The 22500-nt window shown below is 39.8% G+C and overlaps 1 protein-coding gene across 3 annotated transcripts in view; it reads left to right on the top strand.

Annotated features, from left to right (window-relative positions):
- myo7ab (myosin VIIAb) overlaps positions 1 to 22500 on the top strand; it is a 91648-nt gene that overhangs the window by 29066 nt on the left and 40082 nt on the right. For 2 of the 3 annotated variants that reach the window (XM_061898921.1, XM_061898923.1), the window contains exons 8-22: positions 842 to 984; positions 1068 to 1181; positions 1240 to 1393; positions 6278 to 6354; positions 6419 to 6538; positions 6618 to 6763; positions 6834 to 7044; positions 7113 to 7248; positions 13436 to 13542; positions 13718 to 13759; positions 14083 to 14220; positions 17601 to 17759; positions 17826 to 17918; positions 18001 to 18095; positions 18182 to 18266. In XM_061898921.1, coding sequence (XP_061754905.1) covers positions 842 to 984; positions 1068 to 1181; positions 1240 to 1393; positions 6278 to 6354; positions 6419 to 6538; positions 6618 to 6763; positions 6834 to 7044; positions 7113 to 7248; positions 13436 to 13542; positions 13718 to 13759; positions 14083 to 14220; positions 17601 to 17759; positions 17826 to 17918; positions 18001 to 18095; positions 18182 to 18266 — 1820 coding nt within the window. The remainder of the gene's footprint in view (positions 1 to 841; positions 985 to 1067; positions 1182 to 1239; positions 1394 to 6277; positions 6355 to 6418; positions 6539 to 6617; positions 6764 to 6833; positions 7045 to 7112; positions 7249 to 13435; positions 13543 to 13717; positions 13760 to 14082; positions 14221 to 17600; positions 17760 to 17825; positions 17919 to 18000; positions 18096 to 18181; positions 18267 to 22500) is intronic. The other variant, XM_061898922.1, reaches the window with a different exon arrangement.

The raw sequence follows: 22500 nt of genomic DNA, 5'->3' as shown, positions 1-22500 counted from the left end.
GAGGGAACCCCTCATGAAACAGTTCTATTTTGGTATCATCACAAGACTACTCGTTGTGTTTGGAGGAAGAAGAATACTGAGTTTCATCCCAAGAACACCACACCTACTGTGAAGCATGGGGGTGGAAACATCATGCTTTGGGGCTGTTTTTCTGCTAAGGGGACAGGACGATTGATCTGTGTTAAGGAAAGAATGAATGGGGCCATGTATCGTCAGATTTTGAGCCAAAACCTCCTTCCATCAGTGAGAGCTTTGAATGGTTGACCAAATACTTATTTTCCACCATAATTTACAAATACATTCTTTAAAATTCCTACAATGTGAATTCCTGGATTTTTTTCACATTCTGTCTCTCACAGTTGAAGTGTACCTATGATGAAAATTACAGACCTCTGTCATAATTTTAAGGTGGAGAACTTGCACAATCGGTGGCTGACTAAATATTGTTTTGCCCCACTGTATATTTTTGGAGAACTAAACAGTGATGGTGATGTTGTGGTTTTCGGTCAAGGATTTTGAGTGAATTTTTGTGCCAAGTTTCCAATGGCCTCAGTGTAATTTTCCTTGTCTGCGACCAACATGTTATACAATAATAAAAACGAGACATAATCATTGCATTAAAATAAATTTCAGCTGCCTCTAATGTTAACAAATTCCTGATACATTTAAACGTTTTTATGTTGTATTTAAGACTCTGGCACATCTGTTTGATATGTTTTTTAAAGCCAAGTGTTTGGTCTGAAATGACTCCCAGGCGAATTAGCCTCGGGACAGGAAGTGCCTCAAGTTCCAGACTGAACGTTTGTGCCTCATTCTTCGTCCTTGTCGCCTGTCCGCTCAGCCTTCGGCAACGCCAAAACCATCCGCAACGACAACTCCAGCCGATTCGGCAAGTACATCGACATCCACTTCAGCAAGCGAGGGGCCATCGAGGGGGCCAAGATAGAACAGTACCTGCTGGAGAAGTCCCGAGTGTGTCGCCAGGTCGGCATTGGAACATTTTTAACTCAAATTTCTCCAGGGGGGAAAAAAAATATTAAGCAATCTCTGCTCTTGTTGCTCTCCAGGCACCAGATGAGAGGAACTACCACATTTTCTACTGCATGCTGAAGGGCATGAGTCCAGAGATGAAGGCCAAGCTGGGCTTAGGTCTGGCCAGGGACTACTGCTACCTCACCATGGTGGGTGAGAATAGCAATGGAAGCGTGCTGACATCACTGAACCAAGCACTGCTTTTAGGGTAAGTGCACTGAGTGCGACGGTCGCGACGACCTGACGGACTACTCCAGCATCTTGTCAGCCATGAAGGTCCTCATGTTCACCGAGACGGAGACCTGGGAGATCTCCAAGCTGCTGTCGGCCATCTTGCACATGGGCAACCTGAGATTTGAGGGCAAGTCAACGCCTAAGACACTTGTTGTAACACCCACTTTCCAACCGCACTAAATCTGTTCCAATCTTCGTAGCATAACATTTTTACTATGGATTGCTAAAAACCCTGTTTCCATCTGAGTGTGGAAATTGTGTTAGATGTAAATATAAACGGAATACTATGATTTTCAAATCCTTTTCAACCCATATTCAGTTGAATGCACTACAAAGAAAAGATATTTAATGTTCAAACTCATAAACTTTGTTTTTTTTTTCGCAAATAATAATTAACTTAGAATTTTATGGCTGCAACACGTGCCAAAGTAGTTGGGAAAGGGCATGTTCACCACTGTGTTACATTACCTTTTCTTTTAACAACACTTAATAAACGTTTGGGAACTGAGGGAACTAATTGTTGAAGCTTTGAAAGTGGAATTCTTTCCCATTCTAGTTTTATGTAGAGCTTCAGTCGTTCAACAGTACGGGGTCTCCGCTGTCGTATTTTACGCTTCATAATGCGCCACACATTTTCGATGGGAAACGGGTCTGGACTGCAGGCGGGCCAGGAAAGTACCCGCACTCTTTTTTTACGAAGCCACGTTGTTGTAACACGTGGCTTGGCATTGTCTTGCTGAAATAAGCAGGGACGTCTATGATAACGTTGCTCGGATGACAACATATGTTGCTCCAAAACCTGTATGGACCTTTCAGCATTAATGGTGCCTTCACAGATGTGTAAGTTACCCATGCTTTGGGCACTAATACACCTCCATACCATCACAGATGCTGGCTTTTGAACTTTGCGCCTATAACAATCCGAATGGTTATTTTCCTCTTTGTTCCGGAGGACACCACGTCCTCTGTTTCCAAATATAATTTGAAATGTGGACTCGTCAGACCACAGGACACCTTTCCACTTTGCATTAGTCCACCTTAGGTGAGCTCGGGCCCAGCTAAGCCGGCAGCGTTTCAGGTTATTGTTGATAAATGGGTTTGGCTTTGCATAGCAGACTTTTAACTTGCACTTACAGATGTAGCGACCAACTGTAGTTACTGACAGTGGTTTTATGAAGTGTTCCTGAGCCCTTGTATTGATATCCTTTACACACTGATGTCGGTTTTTGATGCAGTACCGCTTGAGGGATCAAAAGTCTGTAATATCATCGCTTACGTCCAGTGATTTCTCCAGATTCTCTGAACTTTTTGATGATTTTACGGACCGTAGATGGTAAAATCCCAAAATTCCTTGCAATAGCTCGTTGAGAAATGTTGTTCTAAAACTGTTCAACAATTTGCTTACAAAGTGGTGACCCTCGCCCCATCCTTGTTTGTGAATTACTTAGTATTTCATGGAAACTGCTTTTATACCCAATCATGGCACCCACCTGTTCCCAATTAGCCTGCACACCTGCGGGATGTTCCATATAAGTGTTTGATGGGCATTCCTCAACTTTATCAGTATTTATTACCACCTTTCCCAACTTCTTTGTCACGTGTTGCTGGCATAAAATTCTGAAGTTAATGATTATTTGCAAAAAAAAATAATGTTTATCAGTTTGAACATCAAATATGTTGTCTTTGTAGCATATTCAACTGAATATGGGTTAAAAATTATTTGCAAATCATTTTATTCTGTTTATATTTACATCTAACACAATTTACCAACTCATATGGAAACGGGGTTTGTAAAAACAGCAGAGTGTCCCTGACATACAGGCGATCTTAAAACAAGCAAAGTGTTGCTGTCAACCAGAGCAGGGGTGTCAAACTCGTTTTTATTGAGAGCCACATTGCAATTATGGCCGATTGTAGCAGTGAATATATATATCAGGGGTCGGCAACCTTTACCACTCAAAGAGCCACGTTGACCCGTTTCACAAAATAAAGAAAACCATGGGAGCCACAAAACTCATTTGAAATTTTAAATGAAATAACACTGCATACACAGTTTTTTTTTTGCTCTGTGCTATGTATAAACCAGGGGTCTCAGACACGCGGCCCGCACCTTAGTATGAAAATGTTATGCTAGTGCGGCCCGCATCACACTTGCCAACCCTCCCAATTTTTCCGGGAGACTCGCCCATTTCAGGGCAACTATTCTCGCGAATGTCTGCTAATTGTCATCCTAATAACAATAATAAGGGTGTGCTATGATGAAATAGCCCCATTGACACCCTCTACAACCTGTGCTAACAGCTTGCCAGCTCAGTCACATGTAGTTTGTGGCTTCTACGGACACATGGAAGTGACTGTAAGGCATTCTTGTTGAACAGCCATACAGGTAACACTGAGGGTGCCCATTTAAAAAACTTCAACACCCTTACTAATATGTGCCACACTGTGAACCCACACTAAACAAGAATGACAAACACATTTCGGGAGAAAATCGGCACCGTAACACAACATAAACACAACAGAACAAATACCCAGAATCCCATGCATCCCTAACTCTTCCGGGCTACATTAAACACCCCCACTACCACCAAACCACCCCCCCCCCCCCCCCCCCCCCCCCCCCCCCTCCGTGCGTCGGTTGATGTGAGCGGGATTGGGCAGGGCGGGGGTGTATAATGTAGCCCGGAATAGTTAGGGATGCATGGGATTCTGGGTATTTGTTCTGTTGTGTTACGGTGCGAATGTTCTCCCGAAATGTGTTTGTCATTCTTGTTTGGTGAGGGTTCACAGTGTGGCGCATATTAGTAGGAGTGTTAAAGTCGTTTATATTACAACCATCAGTGTAACCTATGTGGCTGTTGAACAAGTATTACTTGCAGTCAGTTACGTGTGCTAGCTGTTCTCGTATGCTACATGTGACCGACCGGCACGCAGATAGCATGGCGTGAAAGTGGGCGCGGCGCGATGACACATTTTAGAAGACATATTTTAGAAGACGTTTCAATATTGTTGTGTTGGTGACAATTGGAGAATGTTATTCCCAGGATGTTTCTGGGAGAGGCACCGAAATTCGTAAATCTTCCGGAAAAATCGTGGGGGTCGGCAAGTGAGCAGCGCACATTTTTGCGTTGAAAAAATCGGGAGGCACACTGCCAGCAGAAATTATTTTAAAAAACGAAACTCAGTTGACAGTAAAAAGTCGTTGTTGCAATTATTGGATATGACTTTAAACCATAACCAACCATGCATTACTGTAGCTCTTATCTCAACGTAGGTGTACTGTCGCAACCTGTCACATCACGCCGTGACCTATTTTGAGTTTTTTGCTGTTTTTCTGTGTGTAGTGTTTTAGTTCTTGTCTTGCGCTCCTATTTTGGTGACTTTTTCTCTTTTTTTGGTATTTTCCTGTAGCAGTTTCATGTCTTCCTTTGAGAGATATTTCCCGCATGTACTTTGTTTTAGCAATCAAGAATATTTCCGTTGTTTTAATCTTTCTTTGTGGGGACATTGTTGAGTGTCATGTCATGTTCGGATGTACTTTGTGGACGCCGTCTTTGCGCCACAGTAAGTCTTTGCTGTCGTCCAGCATTCTGTTTTTGTTTACTTTGCAGCCAGTTCAGTTTTAGTTTCATTCTGCATAGCCATCCCTAAGCTTTAATGCCTTTTTTTAGGGGCACTCACCTTTTGTTTATTTTTGGTTTAAGCATTAGATACCTTTTTACCTGCACGCCGCCTCCTGCTGTTTCCGACACCTACAAAGCAATTAGCTACCGGCTGCCACCTACTAATTCTTCTTCCTCCAAACACAACGAGTTGAGTTTATACCAAAATGGATACATGGATGATACAGCAGAGGATTGGGAGAATGTCATGTGGTCAGATGAAACCAGAATAGAACTTTTTGGTTTAAACTCAACTCGTCGTGTTTGGAGGAAGAAGAATACTGAGTTGCATCCCAAGAACACCATACCTACTGTGAAGCATGGGGGTGGAAACATCATGCTTTAGGGCTGTTTTTCTGCTAAGGGGACAGGACGATTGATCCGTGTGAAGGAAAGAATGAATGGGGCCATGTATCGTGAGATTTTGAGTCAAAACCTCCTTCCATCAGTGAGAGCTTTGAATGTTTGACCAAATACTTATTTTCCACCATAATTTACAAATAAATTCTTTAAAATTCCTACAATGTGAATTCCTGGATTTTTTTTTCACATTCTGTCTCTCACAGTTGAAGTGTACCTGTGATGGAAATTACAGACCTCTGTCATCATTTTAAGTGGGAGAACTTGCACAATCGGTGGCTGACTAAATACTTTTTTGCCCCACTGTATATATATATATATATATATATATATATATATATGTATATATATATATATATATATATATATACACACACACACACACACACACGTGTTAGGTCAGGAAATAACACAGAGGCTATTTAATCCCTACAAGCCTGTTTCGCAGGTTCCCCTGCTCTCCCCGAAAGGGATAAGCGGTAGAAAATAGATGCATATACAATAAAATCCTCTGAAGAGCAGGGAAACCTGCGAAACAGGGGATGTTATAATAAAATGTATAATAAAATCCCCTGAAAAGCAGGGAAACCTGCAAAACAGGCTTGTAGGGATGAAATAGCCTCTGTGTTTTTTCCTTCCCTAACGTATATTCCGGGATTGAGCACTGCATAACGGATAAACCACAGTAACCTTGACTATATACAGTATATATATTCTGAGCGAAATGATGTCACATTATCCATGGGAAAATGCATTTTTAAACAATATGATTTGCCTGAGCGGCTAGGAGACACCGAGAGTTACAAGCGGCAGGAAATGAATTAGAGAGCACAGATTTAAAACAATAAATAAACTAAACTAAAATAAAAATATTTTAACTTGGGATATCCCGCGGGCCGGATTTTGGACGCTGGCGTAGTTTGGGGACCCCTGATCTTAATTATAGTAATGTCGGTGTAATTATGTTCTCTTTCTCTCCTTCCCATCAGCTCGTACGTACGACAACCTGGACGCCTGCGTGGTGGTGAGGTCACCTGACCTGGTCACTGCCGCATCGCTCATGGAGGTGCGTTCTATTAGCGATGAGGTCAAAATATCGGGAACCATGACATATTTTTGATGATTTGCAGGTGGAACCGAAGGACGTGATGGTGTGTTTGACCACTCGAACGCTGATCACGCGCGGCGAAAGCGTGGCCACGCCGCTCAGCGTTGAGCAGGGCCTGGATGTCAGGGATGCTTTCGTGAAGGTTTGGAAAACGCCAAAACGCACACTTTGGGATCTCGAGCCAAAATAGCTGAGGTGTAGTTGCGTTTCCCCCCCTGCAGGGTATTTACGGCAGGTTATTTGTTTGGATCGTGGACAAGATCAACGCCGCCATCTTCAGGCCGCCGCCCTGCGATTACAACAACGTCACGCGACGGTCCATCGGCTTGCTGGACATCTTCGGATTTGAGAACTTCATCGTCAACAGGTCGGCGAACAGAAAGCGTCGGTACGTCTTTGCCGGTTGCTGTTTATACTATTTTTGTGTCCGACGGCAGTTTTGAGCAGCTGTGCATCAACTTCGCCAACGAGAACCTGCAGCAGTTCTTCGTGCGGCACGTCTTCAAGCTGGAGCAGGAGGAGTACAACCTGGAGGACATCAGCTGGCAGCACATCGAGTTCACCGACAACCAGGACGCGCTGGACATGATCGCCAACAAGCCCATGAACATCATCTCCCTCATCGACGAGGAGAGCAAGTTCCCCAAGGTACAGAGATCGGGGGAAAAAAAACCTAGTCTTCTGTGATCCGTTGACCGTTCTTTGTCCTCCGCTAGGGAACTGACTCCACGATGTTGTACAAGCTCAACTCGCAACACAAACTCAACTCCAACTACATTCCCCCGAAGAACAGCTACGAGAGCCAGTTCGGTATCCAACATTTCGCCGGTGTGGTGCACTACGAGACCAGAGGTGAGTCCAGCCTCAACCTGCAGCAGCCTGCACTGTGCTCCTGTGCAGTTGCCACGCCGACCCCCTTGGTCCGTCTTGGTACTTATCTGCCGAATCCTTGTGTTGGGACGGCGTGGCGCAGTGGAAGAGTGGCCGTGCGCAACCCGAGCGTCCCTGGTTCAATCCCCACCTAGTACCAGCCTCGTCACGTCCGTTGTGTCCTGAGCAAGACACTTCACCCTTGCTCCTGATGGGTGCTGGTTGGCGCCTTGCATGGCAGCTCCCTCCATCAGTGTGTGAATATGTGTGTGAATGGGTAAATGTGGAAGTCGTGTCAAAGCGCTTTGAGTACCTTGAAGGTAGAAAAGCGCTTTGAGTACCTTGAAGGTAGAAAAGCGCTACAACCCATTTATTTATTTGTGTAACCGGTGGTCTTTTCCTCTGCGTTGTTACGACTTGGAAATGAGAGGACCCAGATGCAGAGAGGAAGTTTCCAAAAATAACAGCTTTTATTTTGAAATAACTTTTTAACCTGCGGCAAAAAAGTATTTCACAAAAATATATACAACGTACGGAAAATAATTCCGAGGATAAACACTTAACTCAAAAATCACTCCAAAAAATAAGGAGGAATACTACTTTAACAAAATAACATCAAGAAGAATTAACAAAAAGCGCTCCAACGGGAGGAAAAATAAACTAATAATATATACAAATACAATATCTATGAATATACAAAAAATCAATCCAATCCAATCCACTTTATTTATATAGCACATTTAAACAACAAGAACGTTTCCAAAGTGCTGCACAGCCATGTTAAAAACAATATTAAAAAAAACTAAACAAACAAAAAAAAACCAATATTATGCTCCACCAATGACTGAATAAAACAAAAAATAAAAAAAAATAAAACCAATAAAAACAATATATAAACAAATATGATTAAAAACTATTTTAAAGGGTAAAATCAATTAAAACAGTAAAATAGAAATCAAAGTGTATAAAAAACACAGAGGGCAACCGAGGACAGAGGACCACACAACTCACGTAGTGTTAAAAGCCAAAGAATAAAAGTGGGTCTTAAGACGAGACTTAAAACACTCCACTGTGGAAGCAGTTTGAACATGGAGGGGCAGAGTGTTCCAGAGCTTAGGGCCGACCACAGAGAAGGCCCTGTCTCCCCTGGTCTTAAGTCTGGTCTTGGGCACCACGAGCTGGAGCTGGCTCTCGGACCTCAGAGCGCGCGCAGGAATGTAAATTTGGATGAGGTCCGAGATATATTGAGGTGCCAGTCCATGTAAAGATTTAAAAACAAACAGCAATGTTTTAAAATCAATTCTAAATCACTCAATCAATGAGGACATAAAACGAAATTTGGAATAACAAAAAAACTCACCAATTAGGTCGACGAAGGAAAACTAAGGCCGCTCGAAGGAGGAAAAAGTAAACTCAAAATTTCAGCAAGAAAAAAAACTGCTATGATCAAAAATTAAGGAGAAGCAGAAAAAACAGGAGCAAGGCAAGGAGGGAATCAAGGACATGGACTTGGACATGAACATGGACGCTAGAAGGCACGATAGACGAGACGACCTGGCAAAGGACAAATGGAGAAGTGAGCTTAAATAGGACGTGGGAGTGATGGGGAACCGGTGGAAACGATCAGGAATCAATGATGACGTCAGACTGGTGACACAAGTGGAAGGACCCCGTGATCTGAAACAAGAGGGTAGCTTTTCAAAATAAAACACATGGATCACAGGACAGAAAAACAAACAAGACTTCCCTCACCGCGGTTTGTGTGTGTTTTATGGAACACGACCGACACCATGGGTTTCTCAGCTGCACTTTACTGATAATACAGAATACAATTGTCATCACAAACTTTGTGCCATCGTCGAGCCCCTCTCCCGTTATCGTAGACAAAAACGGCGGGCGTAGTTACCTACAAATCAATCAATCAATGTTTATTTATATAGCCCTATATCACAAATGTCTCAAAGGACTGTACAGACCACTACGACTACGACATCCTCGGAAGAACCCACATAAGGGCAAGGAAAACTCACACCCAGTGGGACGCCAGTGACAATGATGACGATGAGAACCTTGGAGAGGACCTCAAATGTGGGCAAGCGAACAATGGCAAATAATAACGGACACAATTGGGGAGTGTTGCTGCAGCTGGAACTAACAACTATGTTTTTAGTCATTTTCATTGCGAATGTTGATCGGAAATCAGTGAAGGCATTGTGAAAGGTGTGCTGTTTGTGTGTAAACAAAGCCAGAGTGGATTTCTAGTTGGTTGTCGACATTCTTTAGTGCAGCGTTTCTTAACCATAGGGCCGTGGCCCAATAAAGGGGGCCGCCAAAAAAAATGTTCTCAGCTGTGGTACATACGGGCCGCAGCGACGCTCAGTTGTAATGCACTTTTCCACCACTTGTGGCAGTAATGACTATCTCAAACAAACAGTAGAAGTCATAAAGAAGTTTTTAAGCGCAAAAATGACGACTAAAGTGGTGAAGCTGTATTTTCATTTACACTTACATTCGTTTACAGTTTATTTAAGAAACATAATTTTGTGTATATGTTTGTATGTAAATACATTTTTTTTCAGTTATGAGGTAAAAAATTTCAAGAGAAAATATTTAGAAATTTTAAGTTAAGATGGGAATTTTATGTTGCTGCGTCGTATAACACGTTTAGTTTTTGATATGTAATCTCCATTTTTTATTAAATAAATCACTTCGTAAAATTCCCAAAATTCCCAAATGTAACTCCCCATAGAAAGGAAACAAACATTAGAGATGTTTTTCCACCCCCTTGCAAACCTGATCATCGCTGACATGTGCACTTTTTCTTCCTGTTTGGTGCAAAATAAAATTTAAAACAAAAGCCCGGCAGTATCAAGCTGGATTTTACACCAAATAATTTTTAACTATTTACATTGTGCATGTACGAAAAGTATAAAAATAGAAGTAAATATTAAATATAAAATTTAAAAAAGAGCTGTCAAAAAAACAGGCTAACTGATGTGAATAATCTAAAAGTAATTATTAAAATTATCATATACAGTGGGCAAAAAAGTATTTAGTCAGCCACCGATTGTGCAAGTTCTCCCACTTAAAATGATGACAGAGGTCTGTAATTTTCATCATAGGTACACTTTAACTGTGAGAGACAGAATGTGAAAAAAAAATCCAGGAATTCACATTGTCGGAATTTTAAAGAATTTATTTGTAAATTATGGTGGAAAAAGGGTATTTGGTCAACCATTCAAAGCTCTCACTGATGGAAGGAGGTTTTGGTTCAAAATCTCACGATACATGGCCCCATTCATTCTTTCCTTAACACGGATCAATCGTCCTGTCCCCTTAGCAGAAAAACAGCCCCAAAGCATGATGTTTCCACCCCCATGCTTCACAGTAGGTATGGTGTTCTTGGGATGCAACTCAGTATTCTTCTTCCTCCAAACACGACTAGTTGAGTTTATACCAAAAAGTTCTATTTTGGTTTCATCTGACCACATGACATTTTCCCAATCCTCTGCTGTATCATCCATGTATCCATTTTGCTATAAACTCAACTGAATGACGTGCATTCAAGTAAAACATTATTTTTTTCATTCTTCGATCATAATCCGTCAATAAAATTATATTTGTTTCATAACATCGGGGTCTTTTTTTAAGTTAACCTAAATTAGGCAAGCATTAATCAGATTAATCACGATTATCCTAAATTTAAAAGTGTGATTAATTTAATTTTCAAATAATTATTTGATAGTGCTGTAAAAACAGAATCATCAAAATAAAAGCATGAAATAAAATTGTCCAAAATGTTTTAGTATTATCTAGAGCAGTGGTTCTCAACCTTTTTTCAGTGATGTACCCCCTGTGAACATATTTTTAATTCAACTACCCCCTAATCAGAGCAAAGCATTTTTGGTTGAAAAAAAGAGATAAATAAGTAAAATACAGCACTATGTCATCACTTTCTGATTTATTAAATTGTATAACAGTGCAACATATTGCTAATTTGTAGTTGTCTTTCTTGAACTATTTGGAAAAAAAGTTATAAAAATAACTAAAAACTTGTTGAAAAATAAACAAGTGATTCAATTATAAATAAAGATTTCTACACATAAAAGTAATTATCAACTTAAAGCGCCCGCTTTGGGGATTGTAATAGAGATCCATCTGGATTCATGAACTAAATTCTAAACATTTCTTTGCAAACAAAGAAATCTTTAACACCAATATTTATGGAGCATGTCCAAAAAAAATCTAGCTGTCAACACTGAATATTGCATTGTTGCATTTCTTTTCACAGTTTATTACATTCATATTTTGTCAAGGTATTATTCAATAAATGTGTGTATAAAGAATTTTTGAATTGTTGCTATTTTCAGGATATTTTTAAAAAATCTCACGTACCCCTTGGCTTACCTTCAAGTACCCCCAGGGGTACGCGTACCCCCATTTGAGAACCACTGATCTAGTGACTGGTAGAGTGTGTGTCACACTTACTGGCTGTATTGACACTCGGATACTCAGTTGGTATTTCACTACGGTGCCATCTGCTGGATTGAAAAAGTCCTTACATTTGACTTGCAAATACAATTCACACAGTAGTTTTTACATTTCCAAGCTTAATCCGTTCCATAACAGTCTCATTCGGGCTGATTCTCCATACTGCAACATTAGGAACTGTTCTTGTTTATGTTGCGCACCGACGTCTTTGAGTGACGGACTAGAGAGGTTTTCAAAACACCTCTGACTTCAGTTTGGCGCCATGCGTTTTTTTTTTCTTCTTAAAGCGACACACACACGGAGGAGGTATGGAAGGACCCAGTATCATTCCTTGTGTTTCATAATGCATCGATGCTTCAGTATCGTTTGATCCATCCCTAGTATCTCTTTTTCTCCCCTAACAAAGAACACATAGTGGATAGGATAGTGAAGTGAAGTGAAGTGAAGTGAAGTGAATTATATTTATAAAGCGCTTTTTCTCTAGTGACTCAAAGCGCTTTTACATAGTGAAACCCAATATCTAAGTTACATTCAAACCAGTGTGGGTGGTACTGGAAGCAGGTGGGTAAAGTGTCTTGCCCAAGGACACAACGGCAGTGACTAGGATGGCGGAAGCGGGAATCGAACCTGCAACCCTCAAGTTGCTGGCACGGCCACTCTACCAACCGAGCTAAACCGGTCTTTATTGTCATTGCACAAGTACAACAAAACTTTGTTTTCAGCACAAACCTGTTCAAGATTAGACAAACAAATAGTGTACAGGGTTACAGAACAAGAACGCTGATGGGTCGCCATAAGGCGCCCCGTAAAAGATGGGAAAAAAACGCTGGGGAAGGATGAGTAAAAAAAATACAATCCAGACTGGACTCCTAAGGGGGCCCAGTCTGGAGTGGGAAAAAACCTCCATAGCAAAGCACATATACATATTACAACACACATCTCGAGATATCTAGCAACAGAGGGAAGGTAGTTCAAGGTCATGGTGCTAGGTCACAGCTCTCAGGCGCTGACCTTCCATTCATCACCCCTATGGGATTTGCGTTGGGGGAAGGGATGGGGTGTGTATGTGTGGCATATATTTTTGTGGATGTGTGTGTGTGTGTGTGTGTGTGTGTAAGCCCGTAGTGTGTCTCTGTTCCGGGGCCTTGATGTATCGCAGTCGCTAGTCCAAAATCAACAACAACAGGTGTGTGTCCATGAAAGACAAGAAGGGAGTTTGTTGTGTCTTCGCTGCGCTGTCCTTCGGGAGAGTCTCGAAGCCAGGGAAACAATCCAAGTTAGAATGACAGTGTTTACCACAGGTCAGGCATCTATTTGTGGTGGTGTGTTCGGGCGGGGGGCAGCGGCGGCGGCGGCGGCGGCGATGACCAAGAAGAACGCGGAGTTGGAATATAATTACAACACTTTATGTACATATTTATATACATATTTAAATAATATTTACATTTTTATATAATATGTAACTACAAGCTCCATTCTACAAGCTTCCATTTCTTTTATGAGCGGTCGAGCGAGTCAAAAGCCGAAAAAAAACAATTATTCAAATAAATTAATGTGTGGGAAACCCTGAATGATTTTTACGCGGGTGAAAATAAAATTTGCTTTTCACTCTAAATTGTCTATGACTGGTCCTCAAAAGTAGTGTGTACTTTTTTTGTGTGTGTGTGTGCCCGTGAAGGATTCCTGGAGAAGAATCGTGACAGTCTCCACACAGACATCATCCAGCTGGTGCACTCGTCCAAGAACAAGTTCATCAAGCAGATCTTCCAAGCAGATGTGGCCATGGTAAGACCTAAAAACTCATTTTAAAACTAAAACTCTTAAGTCCCTGGACTTTTTTTTTTTTTCGCTTCGGGACTTATTGCTTCCGTTCTGCTTTTTTAAAAATGTTGTTTACAACTAATGTCGCCACCCTGCTCCCCTCATCTGCTGTCTCTCGGCTCTTTTCCTTTGCCATCAGTTTCTGTGCGGCTATCAGCAGCCCAGCACGCCCGTGCCGAAGGTAATGTCAGGTCTCTAGCGGCGTGTTTGCTCCTTGACAGTAGCTCCCCCTTCTTCCGGCTCTTCTCTTTATTTCACAGGTGGACATTTTGCATGATAATCCTCTTCAAAATCTCTGACAGACCATGACCACTTCACCGACAACTGGACATTTGAGTTGTCGCTGTTGTCTGTCAGAGATTTTGTACTTTTTCTCGGTCTTGTGAGTTGTAGTGTGTTCCAATGGTAGATTTGTGTTCCCGCCCTGAAGCATGCAAAGGAGACCTCGTCCACATCAACCGTGCATGAACTGCAAATTTCACCACCAGATGTGTGCGTTCACAGGGTGTCGAGACCAGGAAGCGCTCTCCGACTCTGAGCAGCCAGTTCAAACGCTCCCTCGAGATGCTGATGAGGACGCTGAGTGTGTGTCAGCCTTTCTTTGTCCGCTGCATTAAACCCAACGAGCTCAAAAAGCCGATGGTGAGTGCACAATTATGTAGTATTATGATGGGCACATATTTTTGCATTACTTCTTTCCAGCCACTAGAGGGCATAACACTGCTTTCAAATGTGACATACTGTTTATCTACAGTACAGGCCAAAAGTTTGGACAAACTTTATCATTTCAATGGGTTTTCTTTATTTTCATGACTATCTACATTGTAGATTGTCACTGAAGGCATCAAAACTATGACACCTGTGAAGTCAAAACCTTTTCAGCTTGAAGGTCAACGAGAGAATGCCAAGAGTGTGCAAAACAGTAATCAGAGCAAAGGGTGGCTATTTTGAAGAAACTAGAATATAAAACATGTTTTCAGTTATTTCACCTTGTTTTGTTAAGTACATAACTCCACATGTGTTCCTTTATAGTTCTGTTGCCTTCAGTGACAATCTACAATGTAAATAGTCATGAAAATGAAGAAAACTCATTGAATGAGAAGGTGTGTCCAAACTTTTGGCCTGTACTGTATGTGTGTATATATATATATATATATATATATATATATATATATATATATATATATATATATATATATATATATATATATATATATATATATATATATATAATCAACATAAGCAGCAATGAGGTCTTTTTTGGATCCAATGTTTCAGCAATTTTGTTTTTATCTGAAAAACAACGGTTGAACAACGTTCATTTTGATGGTGTGAACTTGCTTCTGTTTGAAGTAGTTATTACGGTAATTGTAAATGTAGTTATTATTATTATTATTTACTATTTCCCCCGAAAGTGTCCTCACATTTTTTTTAAATTCTGATTTTCAAAGAAATTAAATCTTATTAATGGAATTTTTTTTTGTAGCATCATTTATTCCTGAAGTTGTGAGTAACTTTGGTTTTATCGGAAAAAAAATACAAAAAACAAAATATATCTTTATATTCTGGTTTATAAGTTTTAAATGTATATAAAATCAAGTTTATGATAACAGTTTATTTTTGACGCTTTTTAAAATTATTACTATTATTATTATTAGTTTTTAAATCTACCATAATTCATAGTGAATGTCTTTCTAAATTTGTTGGTTAGTTAGTGAATTAATTATTGGTTAGTTTTCAATAAAAACTTTTATTTAAAAAAAAAAAAAATCTTATTTTCATTGAATATTTTTGGGGGGGAAGGGTAAAATAATAGTTTTTTTAAATATGCGGAGAAACTTGAAAAAAAAATACTTTTTGGAAAAAAAGAAAATAACTACCCATTGGATCTATATGGTAAACAATGATGCTAATAAGTGGTATCTGGGCATTGCTAATAATTATTGGTTAGTTTTCAATAAAAACTTTTATTTAAAAAAAAAAAATCTTATTTTTATTGAATATTTTTGGGGGGGAAGGGTAAAATAATAGTTTTTTTTAATATGCGGAGAAACTTGAAAAAAAAATACTTTTTGGAAAAAAAGAAAATAACTACCCATTGGATCTATATGGTAAACAATGATGCTAATAAGTGGTATCTGGGCATTGCTAATGATATGCTGTGATGTTACCACACAATGAATGCAGTTTTTTCTTTTTTTCCCGAAAAATACTTCTTGGGTGGGGTTTGGATAATCTTTATGAAATGTTGCAATCCCTCTAAAAAAAAACAACAACATTTATTTTGCATAAAAGGCTTCAGTTGTGTCAGCCTAATAGTCAGAGGTGGGTAGTAACGCGCTACATTTACTCCGTTACATCTACTTGAGTAACTTTTGGGATAAATTGTACTTCTAAGAGTAGTTTTTATGCAACATACTTTTACTTTTACTTGAGTATATTTATAGAGAAGAAACGCTACTTTTACTCCGCTCCATTTATCTACAATCAGCTCGTTACTCGCTACTTTTTTTTTTTTCATCGATCTGTTAATGCACGCTTTGTTTGTTTTGATTTTGTCAGACACGCATTCAAAGTAGGAACCACGCATGCCTGCGTTTCACCAATCAAATGCAGTCACTGGTGACGTTAGACCAATCAAACAAACCAGGTGGTCACGTGACCGTCACACGTCAAATCCAACCTAAAAAAGTTTAAAAACATATTGGGGTGTTACCATTTAGTGGTCAATTGTGCAGGATATGTACTGTAATGTGCAATCTATTAATAAAAGTTTCAATCAATCAAACAAAAGTGTAAAGGAAAAAAGACAGTTTTTATTTCAACCGTACTTCCCGTCAAAAGCCTAAAGACTGATCGCACAGTTCCTGTCTTCACAATAAAAGCGCCGCTCCATCGCGCCTGCGCTAACAAAATAAGAGTCTCCGAAAGCCAGCGCAAACAAGCGAGCAAGCTACGGAGTTTGCCGCCAATGTATTTCTTGTAAAGTGTATAAAAACGAATATGGAAGCTGGACAAATAAAATGCCCCCCCAAAAAACGACTTTCATGTGGTATTAGACAGAAAAGAGGAACTTTTTTTCTCTTCCAATTTGAAAATGTGGACATTATCAGCACTATACTGTCTGATTCCAATCAATACAAGTCATCAGAATCAGGTAATACACCAACTTATATTCTTGTCTTCATGAAAGATAGGAATCTATATGTTAAACATGCATGTATATTCATTAAAACACCTTTAACATGTGAACAAAAACGGCAAAATAAATAACTATAAATTATATACTGTATATATATGTATATATATATGTGTGTATGTATGTATATATATATACTGTATACATACATATATGTGTGTGTGTGTGTGTATGTATATATGAGGTAGATCACCTCGACTTGGTCATTTATTAAGTAATTGATTAACGTTGAAAAACTTATTGGGGTGTTACCATTTAGTGGTCAATTGTACAGAATATGTACTGTACTGTGCAATCTACTAATACAAGTTTCAATCAATCAATCAATTAATCAATCGATGAATGCCTACTGAGCCTATGGCGTTGTTAAGTTATTGTGGCTCAATTTGCCTTAATTTTTTATTTTAATGTATTATTTTTTTAAATATATTATTGTTTTAGTTGCTTAAGAGATATTCCTGGTTATGAATTTGCTCATTGCTATTTTTATGTTTTTGTGCATTATTTGTTGCCGTAATCATTAAACAAACAGGTTACTCATCAGTAACTCAGTACTTGAGTAGTTTTTTCACAACATACTTTTTACTTTTACTCAAGTAAATATTTGGATGACTACTCCTTACTTTTACTTGAGTAATAAATCTCTAAAGTAACTGTACTCTTACTTGAGTACAATTTCTGGCTACTCTACCCACCTCTGCTAATAGTGTAATGTATAAAATATGTAGTTTAAGACCCTGCATTAAAAATAATAATAGCACCAAAAGAACTACATTAAAAGTATTTTTAATTAATTGACATTTTCCCTGGACTGTGCGTCCAGTTGTTCGACAGAGAGCTGTGCATCCGCCAGCTGCGCTACTCCGGCATGATGGAGACCATCCGAATCAGACGGGCCGGCTATCCCATCCGGTACTCGTTTGGCGAGTTTGTGGATCGCTACCGCGTCCTCATGCCTGGCGTCAAACCAGCGCACAAACAGGTAGACTTGTCCTCGTTTGAGGGAGTTTTTGGTGTACAGTGCAGTACTTTGTTGTTTCCCACCCAGGGGGACCTGCGAGGCACATGTCAGCAGATAGTCCTGGCCCGACTGGGACGCCATGGAGACTGGCAGATCGGAAAGACCAAGATTTTCCTCAAGGTTGTCACTCATTTCGCATTCGACTAGCAACCATGTTTGATGGTGGTATCGCGTCTTTAATTGCCATTCCTGTTCCCGTCAGGATCACCACGACATGCAGCTCGAGATCGAGCGGGACAAGGCCATCACCGACAAGGTCATCCTCATCCAGAAGGCCGTGCGCGGACTCAGGGAGAGGTCTGGAATATTTTCTATTAGCCTTTCACTGTTCCATTTACACCAGGGTTCACATCTTCCCTTTCCCTTCAATGTTCCTGTTCCAGGACCCACTTCCGCCGACTGAGGAGCGCCGTGACCGTCCTCCAAAAGCTGTGGCGAGGTTATCGATGCAGAAAGGATTACAAAATTGTGAGTTTTTGATGGGACTCAAACTTGGTTGTACACGCTAAAAATGCTGGGTTGTTTTGATAACCCAATTTATGAGTTGCGAGTGTTGGGTTAAATTTTGGATTTATTTTTATGAAGAGCAATCCCTTTTTTGGGTTGTAAGGCTATTATTTTAACTCAATTTTGGGGTTTTCCAAACTATGAACCATTTTTGGGGTACAAGGTTTTCTTTATCAATCAATTAATCAATCAATGTTTACGTATATAGCCCTAAATCACTAGTGTCTCAAAGGGCTGCACAAACCACAACACAAACCACTGCGACATTCTCAGTAGGCCCACATAAGGGCAAGGAAAGGAAAACTCACACCCAGTGGGACGTCGGTGACAATGATGACTATGAGAACCTTGGAGAGGACAAAATCAATGGATGTCGAGCGGGTCTAACATGATACTGTGAAAGTTCAATCCATAATGGATCCAGCACAGCCGCGAGAGTCCAGTCCAAAACGGATTCAACACAGCAGCGAGAGTCCCGTTCACAGCGGAGCCAGCAGGAAACCATCCCAAGCGGAGGCGGATCAGCAGCGCAGGGATGTCCCAAGCTGATACACAGGCAAGCGGTCCATCCTGGGTCCCGACTCTGGACGGCCAGTACGTCATCCATGGCCACCGGATTGGACCGGATCCCCTCCACAAGGGAGAGTGGGACATAGGAGAAAAAATAAAAGAAACGGCAGATCAACTGGTCTAAAAAGGGAGTCTATTTAAAGGCTAGAGTATATAAATGAGTTTTAAGGTGAGACTTAAATGCTTCTACTGAGGTAGCATCTCGAACTGTTACCGGGAGGACATTCCAGAGTACTGGAGCCCGAAAAGAAAACGCTCTATAGCCCGCAGACTTTTTTTGGGCTTTGGGAATCCCTAATAAGCCGGAGTCCTTGGAACGCAGATTTCTTGCCGGGACATATGGTACAATACATCAGAGGTGGGTAGTAACGCGCTACATTTACTCCGTTACATCTACTTGAGTAACTTTTGGGATAAATTGTACTTCTAAGAGTAGTTTTTATGCAACATACTTTTACTTTTACTTGAGTATATTTATAGAGAAGAAACGCTACTTTTACTCCGCTCCATTTATCTACAATCAGCTCGTTACTCGCTACTTTTTTTTTTTTCATCGATCTGTTAATGCACGCTTTGTTTGTTTTGATTTTGTCAGACACGCATTCAAAGTAGGAACCACGTATGCCTGCGTTTCACCAATCAAATGCAGTCACTGGTGACGTTGGACCAATCAAACAAAACCAGGTGGTCACGTGACCGTCACACGTCAAATCCAACCTAAAAAAGTTTAAAAACATATTGGGGTGTTACCATTTAGTGGTCAATTGTGCAGGATATGTACTGTAATGTGCAATCTATTAATAAAAGTTTCAATCAATCAAACAAAAGTGTAAAGGAAAAAAGACAGTTTTTATTTCAACCGTACTTCCCGTCAAAAGCCTAAAGACTGATCGCACAGTTCCTGTCTTCACAATAAAAGCGCCGCTCCATCGCGCCTGCGCTAACAAAATAAGAGTCTCCGAAAGCCAGCGCAAACAAGCGAGCAAGCTACGAAGTTTGCCGCCAATGTATTTCTCGTAAAGTGTATAAAAACGAATATGGAAGCTGGACAAATAAAATGCCAAAAAAAAAAACGACTTTCATGTGGTATTAGACAGAAAAGAGGAACTTTTTTTCTCTTCCAATTTGAAAATGTGGACATTATCGGCACTATACTGTCTGATTCCAATCAATACAAGTCATCAGAATCAGGTAATACACCAACTTATATTCTTGTCTTCATGAAAGATAGGAATCTATATGTTAAACATGCATGTATATTCATTAAAACACCTTTAACATGTCAACAAAAACGGCAAAATAAATAACTATAAATTATATACTGTATATATATGTGTGTATGTATGTATATATATATACTGTATACATACATATATGCAGAGGTGGGTAGTAACGCGCTACATTTACTCCGTTACATCTACTTGAGTAACTTTTGGGATAAATTGTACTTCTAAGAGTAGTTTTTATGCAACATACTTTTACTTTTACTTGAGTATATTTATAGAGAAGAAACGCTACTTTTACTCCGCTCCATTTATCTGCAATCGGGTCGCTGGTCGCTACTCGCTACTTTTTTTAATCGATCTGTCGATCCGCATTAGCACGCTTTGTTTGTTTTGATTTTGTCAGACACGCATTCAAAGTAGGAACTACGCATGCTTGCGTTTCACCAATCACATGCAGTCACTTGTGACGTTGGACCAATCAAACAGAGCCAGGTGGTCACGTGACTGTTACACGTAGAACCCGCCATGTTGAAAAATGTATAGGGGTGTTACCATTTAGTGGTCAAATGTACGGAACATGTACTGTACTGTACAATCTACTAATAAAAGTTTCAATCAATCAACCAAATAATCAAAAGTGTAAAGGAAAAAAGACACTTTTTATTTCAACCGTACTTCCCGTCAAAAGCCTAAAGACTGATCGCACAGTTCCTGTCTTCACAATAAAAGCGCCGCTCCATCGCGCCTGCGCTAACAAAATAAGAGTCTCCGAAAGCCAGAGCATACAAGCTAGCAAGCTACGAAGTTTGCCGCCAATGTATTTCTTGTAAAGTGTATAAAAACGAATATGGAAGCTGGACAAATACGATGCCAAAAACCAACGACTTTCATGATGTATTAGACAGGAAGGAGGAACTTTTTTTCTCCATTTGAAAACCGGGACTTTATCAGCACTACTGTTTGACTCCAATCAATGCAAGTCATCAGAATCAGGTAATACACCAACTTATATTTTTGTCTTCATTAAAGATAGGAATCTATATGTTAAACATGCATGAATATTCATTAAAACACCTTTAACATGTGAACAAAAACGCCAAAATAAATAAATATACATTATATACTGTATATATAAAGGTATGTATATATATGATATGTGTGTATGTATATATATATATATATATATATATATATATATGATATGATATGTGTGTATGTATATATGATACGTGTGTATGTATATATGTATATATGTAGATCACCTCGACTTGGTCATTTATTAAGTAAATGATTAACGTTGAAAAACTTATTGAGGTGTTACCATTTAGTGGTCAATTGTACGGAATATGTACTGTACTGCAATCTACTAATACAAGTTTCAATCAATCAATCAATAAATCAATCAATGCCTACTGAGCCTATGGTGCTGTTAAGTTATTGTGGCTCAATTTGCCTTATTTTTTTTTTTATTTTAATGTATTTTTATTTAATATATAATATTGTTTTAGTTGCTTAAGAGATATTCCTGGCTCTGAAATTGCTCATTGTTTAATGATGACGGCATTATTAGTTGCCGTCATCATTAAACAAACAGGTTACTCATCAGTTACTCAGTACTTGAGTAGTTTTTTCACAACATACTTTTTACTTTTACTCAAGTAAATATTTGGGTGACTACTTCTTACTTTTACTTGAGTAATAAATCTCTAAAGTAACAGTACTCTTACTTGAGTACAAATTCTGGCTACTTTACCCACCTCTGGTGTTTATTCTACTTCTGAATTGCTGCAATTGTTAAAAAAAAAAAAAAGCATGCGTCCTTACTGTTTTCCCCGCGCTATTTTGCAAACCCCACATTGTGGCATTGTTATTAAACTCGATTGCACTACAAACTCACGTACATGCTAATATTTGCATTTGAAAATAAGGTACATTTCCTGGAAAAAAAAACATTAATATTTTACATGTTGAGCCGTGGGCTTCATGGTGGCAGAGGGGTTAGTGCGTCTGCCTCACAATACCAAGGTCCTAAGTAGTGGACTACTTAGGATTAGGGTTCAATCCCGGGCTTGGGATCTTTCTGCGTGGCGTTTGCTTGTTCTCCCTGTGAATGCGTGGGTTCCCTCCGGGTACTCCAGCTTCCTCCCACTTCCAAAGACATGCACCTGGGGATAGGTTGATTGGCAACACTAAATTGGCCCTAGTGTGTGAATGTGAGTGTGAATGTTGTCTGTCTATCTGTGTTGGCCCTGTGATGAGGTGGCGACTTGTCCAGGGTGTACACCGCCTTCCGCCCGATTTTAGCTGAGATAGGCACCAGCGCCCCCCGTGACCCCATAGGGAATAAGCGGTAGGAAATGGATGGATGGATGAATCAACCAACATTTAGTTAGCATAAC

This window comes from Nerophis ophidion, linkage group LG04, assembly GCF_033978795.1.
Source record: "Nerophis ophidion isolate RoL-2023_Sa linkage group LG04, RoL_Noph_v1.0, whole genome shotgun sequence".
NCBI classification, from domain to species: domain Eukaryota; kingdom Metazoa; phylum Chordata; class Actinopteri; order Syngnathiformes; family Syngnathidae; genus Nerophis; species Nerophis ophidion.
The sequence above is the reverse complement of the archived record's forward strand: the minus strand, read 5'-3'. Positions and strand labels throughout refer to the sequence as shown.